The sequence below is a fragment of the Salvelinus sp. IW2-2015 genome, unplaced genomic scaffold (assembly GCF_002910315.2).
Source record: "Salvelinus sp. IW2-2015 unplaced genomic scaffold, ASM291031v2 Un_scaffold4386, whole genome shotgun sequence".
Classification (NCBI taxonomy): Eukaryota; Metazoa; Chordata; class Actinopteri; order Salmoniformes; family Salmonidae; genus Salvelinus; species Salvelinus sp. IW2-2015.
The window spans coordinates 41,802-46,903 of NW_019945656.1; the positions used below are offsets into that span (position 1 = coordinate 41,802).

Consider the following 5,102-nt stretch of genomic DNA (forward strand, 5'->3'; position numbering starts at 1 on the left):
TTTTTTGTTGTGTCCTGCAAATGCACAAATGGAAACTAGAGTCAAAGTAAATTAACGTTGTCCTCAAGACAAATATTTCACAAAATAGTATTACAGTATTATATATATAATTATTTTTTTTACATCAGTTTGAGTAGTCCCTTACGCATGGCCATCCCTACTCTCAATCAACATAGTTGGCCAATTTGTCCAGTACATTTCTGTAGTTAAATCTCAAATGAACATCAACATGTGTTTAAACATGCATATTTAAAAAATGAAACTTGCATTACCGAATTAGCTTTATTCACACTACTTACTTTCCGCTTTGGACAAAGTGCAGGGTTGGAGTCAATCAAAGCCAGCTGGAAATGCTGTCGACAGAACAGAATATCAAGGTATTAACATCCACTGAAAGACAAGAAATACACAGAAACAAAAGAACAATGCAAAAGGTAATTCCTTTACATGAATCCCATGCACTGAGACACTCCTTTTCCCTGACTGTCAGACTCGGACAAGGAAATCAATTCTTCAGCAAGCTGCCTCTGTCCTTGCTCACTTTCTGCACTGCAATTAAAAGGCAGGAGAGAACGATCAAGGAGAGGGCAACTGATGAAGAGATTGCACACTGCAAGTCCTCTTTACAGTCCCCATTGATTTTGTTTGTCAGTCTCACTCAGATATCAAAAACTGCAAACATTCCTCTCCGCCCCATGGCAAAATGAGTAGATTGCATGAAATTAACTACTTTGTGCGTAGGATCCCCAAAAGGCCAGGGCTGTCTCTGACTGCATGTGTGGGTATGGATGTGGGTAACAGAACCGCGAGCCACAGACCCCATAATGAGTTCAGATTTTATGGCCCCCCCATCAGTGGCCCATCCCTGATCAATAGAATAAGGTGCCAACCTAAAAAAAAAAATTATAATTCTACACTAATGTTCCTCTCTGGATGTCCTACTGTTGGAAATGTTGTGGTGGCTCACTGGTGGAGGAAAGAGGCAGGCAGAGTACCTTTAGGCTTGACTCGTAGTCGGTTGACCTTAAACATGAGGCCGAGTCGCAGGTGGATCTCCTTGGCTCGTGAAACTGGGGTCGATGTAGAGCACCTCCTGGAAAGCTTTAATTGCCCTGGGGGAGGGGAGAAGAGATAAGTTATTCCAAGTTAGAAATGGGAGACGCCACTCAGAAAGATGCAGAATCAGCGCTGCAGTGTTGAACAGAGACCACAGTCCTCCAGAGGAGAGAATACCACATGTTAAAACAGGAGATCTTCATCATGGTTTCTTCACAACATGACTAAAAACAGGAGTCTTCATCACGGTTCTTCACAACATGATTAAAACAGGAGGTCTTCATCACGGTTTCTTCACAACATGATTAAAACAGGAGGTCTTCATCACGGTTTCTTCACAACATGATTAAAACAGGAGGTTTCATCACGGTTTCTTCACAACATGATTAAACAGGAGGTCTTCATCATGTTTCTTCACAACATGATTAAAACAGGAGGTCTTCATCATGGTTTCTTCACCAACATGATTAACAGGAGGTCTTCATCATGGTTTCTTCACAACATGATTAAAACAGGAGGCTTCATCATGGTTTCTTCACAACATGATTAAAACAGGAGGTCTTCATCATGGTTTCTTCAACACATGTTAAAACAGGAGGTCTTCATCATGGTTTCTTCACAACATGATTAAAACAGGAGGCTTCATCATGGTTTCTTCACAACTGATTAAAACAGGAGGTCTTCATCATGGTTTCTTACAACATGATTAAAACAGGAGGTCTTCATCATGGTTTCTTCACAACATGATTAAAACAGGAGATCTTCATGGTGGTTTCTTCACAACTGGCTCCCTATTCACTACATTATGCGCTACTGTCCACCAGGGCCCGTTGCGGTCATGGTCAAATCTAGTGCACTATAAAATGAAATAGGGTGCCATGTGGGCTGCAACTGGTGACGGTGTCACCATGGAAACCATACACATCTTTCCCCATGCTCACACACACACAACAGTTATAATACCATCATAATCTAGTCCTCCATACTTAGGTTGTATAAGACAGCTACTCACCACTGAAAGGCGTTGTAATGGAAGTAGACCATGCCCAGGCCATATAGGAAGGCAGCATTCTGGAAGAGGCAGATGCACACGGAGCACCATTAAGACTAATTAGTTACAGGCCACACACACACGCCTACACATAAAACAATGCTTTCAAAATGGCTGCAGCCCAGACATGTCGTCTGCACCGGAGCCCTTCCAGAAACCCACTCTGCAAGGCATCCGTCTTAATCTGTCGTCATTAGTTATGGACCATTCATTTTAACCACAAACAATAGAAGTCTTTCTTTGTGCAATGATTGGTTACTGCACTACAGATGCCTTTAGGGGATCGWCTCTGCTGGCCGACGCTCAAATGGAATCACCATGTAGGCCTACCAAATGCTCACATCTTACCACAGATTTCTCGACTCAAACAGAAAACGGCAGAGAATGAGTCTAATCTGAAAGCCACAACCCACAGCGTTCCTCCAGACAAACCCCTGAATCATAACCACACACACTTCCTGTGTCTGGTTGGTCGGCGCCATGTGAATGGGTTAATCTATCCCATGGCAGGTTGAGGATGAACATGAGCAGAATATAATCTGCAGTAGAAGTGGAATGGAGACATTACTACTATAAGAGCTKCACAGATAAGAGCGTGAGTGTGTGAGTAAAGGTGTCCGCATGCTTCCCCATCAGAAACTGTTGGGAACAGTTCGTTCATATATTACGACGACATTTTGTGACGTGTTTGTTCATTGTYATCTTTGGCAACGGTGGTTCAGCTATTCGTGCACGCTACATTTTTTCTCGAGGCAAGCTGAAGTTGAGCCAAAGTCTACGCCTCTTCGTCCGTCTTTGGTCAATTGTAGGYATTCTTCAATTAAGTGTTTGTCATCAAGGATAGACGACTTGTTTTCATGCACATTTCACTTGAGAAACACGGCACCAAACATCTTAGATGTAAATTACACGACTAAGATCTGACAAAAACATCAAAMTAAATGAAAGACCTTGAGTTAGCTTAATTCTGACAATTTTGAGGAAGTGTATACTGGGTACTGCATCTAAAGAGGGACAAACAGAGCTATTGTCACCTTCTCTATTTTTTCCAAGCGAAGGTCTTTTGAGTTTGTGAGCACATTTGTTCAGTTTGAATAGGCGCTAGCCAAAACCAAAGCATGCAGAAGCTTTCAGAGTGTGTGTCCGTCAGTAATATTTTCTCACCTTCCAGTAGTCGGACTGTAAGCTGTAGTACCTCTGGTATGCTGATAATGCTGTGAAAGAAGAGGGATATTAAATACCAGACATACCAAAAGGTTAACACCGACCAGCTTTGTTWTCAGCAATGCCAAGTTGGGGTCAACTGCATCTAACTGAAATTAAAGTTTAAGTTTAATAAAGTTTAACCCAGGTGGGGGGGACTAGGTAAAAATAACAAATAAAGGAAGGAAATCGAGTGTGAAAAGAAACCATGTTACCATACTGTTTTTATGCACAATTCAATACCATTTTATAAATATGGATAGATAACTTGTTCTTTCGACACGGTGGGATCTTCTTGTGTCTCTAAAATGAATTATGCGAGAAATGCTGGTGGAAATGCCTTTCTGCACAAATACTGATTTTATTAACATTCATATGGAAGTAAACTTGGGAGTCATYCGATGATATGGTCCTCCCACTATGACTCGAGAAACTATGCAGTTTATTAGGCTACAGATGAAATAATCCACTGGGCACACACTGGTTGACTCAACGTTGTTTCCACATKATTTCAATGAAACGACATTGAACCAATGTGGAATAGACATCTGTGCCTAGTGGGAACTCCAGATGAACTTCACAGGGTGCTGACAGTGCACGGTGATCTTCATGCTCTGTTACAATACATTTCAAGGGGCTTGATCGATGCGTGACTGCCGTTTGACAAATATTCTCATCGGGTAGACTAGCCTACCTGCCAGCTGTTGGCTGGAGCCCATGTGCCAAGACCAGAGTAGACACTGGTGTTGCACGCTATACTGAAACTTCTGGACTTTTTCCAATACTACAACATGAAAAATGGTTCGGAACTATCATTTTTGTTACCGTTGGGACTTCTGTCAAATGTGTCTCACGGTTCAACAGTCTATCAGTGCAGCCGATGTCCACCTTATTAAAGTGTGGGGGGGAAAAGAGCACGAGGGGCTTCATCTCACCTTTAGCGTACTCCTCCAGGAGGAGGTTGAAGTGGCCTAGCTGGCAGAATAACTCTGGCTCCACTTTCCCTTCAGCCTCAAGATGAGAGAATCGTAGGAACAGACGGCCTGGGGACAAATACAGCAAGAAGAAACTCAGCATGAACACAGACAGCAGTATCTCTTACCAGGAAGTCTCACATGGGATGCGTCACAAACGGCCCTCTATTCCCTACATGTGCACTAATTTTGACCGGAGCCTCATATGCCTGGTCAAAAGTAGTGCACTATATGGGGATAGGGTGCCACTTTCTTTTCAATCAGTTATCAATGTCCATATAAATGGGAGCGATGGTATGGATTTCCGTTCATTGTGTGTGTTGGGCCAAGTTTTTCATTTGGACTTCTTCCACTGGAAAATAAAAAAACACAGCGAGATGCGCATCACTCACAGGGATGGCTCTGCCTGAGGCCTAATCACACCACATGAAACACACCCACTCCTGGAGGACTACTGCTGAACTCTAGAAACCCATAAACAGCGTTTCCCTGCACTCTGAGTAACAGCTCTCCGAGGACATGGCTTCTGAAACAGAGCACAATCACTAAATATACACAAACAGCAACTAAGAAATGCACCAGAACATTCCTTCAGATAGTCTGTCACACACACACACCTCTGCAGAACACACACACTTACAGTTGAAGTCGGAAGTTTACATAAACGAGTTAATGACTCCAACCTAAGTGTTTCAACCACTCCACAAATGTCTTGTTAACCTCTCTAGGGTATGTGGGACGGTAGCGTCTCACCTCGTCAACAGCCAGTGAAATTGCAGGGAGCCAAATTCAAAACAGAAATCCCATAATTAATTTCC

The 5,102-nt window shown here is 42.8% G+C and overlaps 1 protein-coding gene across 1 annotated transcript; it reads right to left on the bottom strand.

Annotated features, from left to right (window-relative positions):
• Positions 1 to 266: 266 nt before the first annotated feature.
• Positions 267 to 4,402, bottom strand: LOC112077213 (histone demethylase UTY-like). The gene is made up of 5 exons (XM_024143772.2): positions 4,246 to 4,402; positions 3,272 to 3,321; positions 2,069 to 2,127; positions 996 to 1,112; positions 267 to 353 (listed from the first exon to the last, which is right to left on the bottom strand). The coding sequence occupies exons 1-4, from the start codon at positions 4,385 to 4,387 to the stop codon at positions 1,025 to 1,027; spliced, it is 339 nt and encodes a 112-aa protein (XP_023999540.1). The 5' UTR covers positions 4,388 to 4,402; the 3' UTR covers positions 267 to 353; positions 996 to 1,024.
• Between the last annotated feature and the right edge of the window lie 700 nt (positions 4,403 to 5,102).

Excerpts from the sequence above, each read along its gene's own strand:
- LOC112077213 (XM_024143772.2), bottom strand. The coding sequence starts at position 4,387 with ATGCTGAGTTTCTTCTTGCTGTATTTGTCCCCAGGCCGTCTGTTCCTA. Across the intron at positions 3,322-4,245 it reads CCTGGAGGAGTACGCTAAAG|CATTATCAGCATACCAGAGG; the intron begins GTGAGATGAAGC and ends CTTCTTTCACAG. Across the intron at positions 1,113-2,068 it reads CATTACAACGCCTTTCAGTG|GGCAATTAAAGCTTTCCAGG; the intron begins GTGAGTAGCTGT and ends CCCCTCCCCCAG.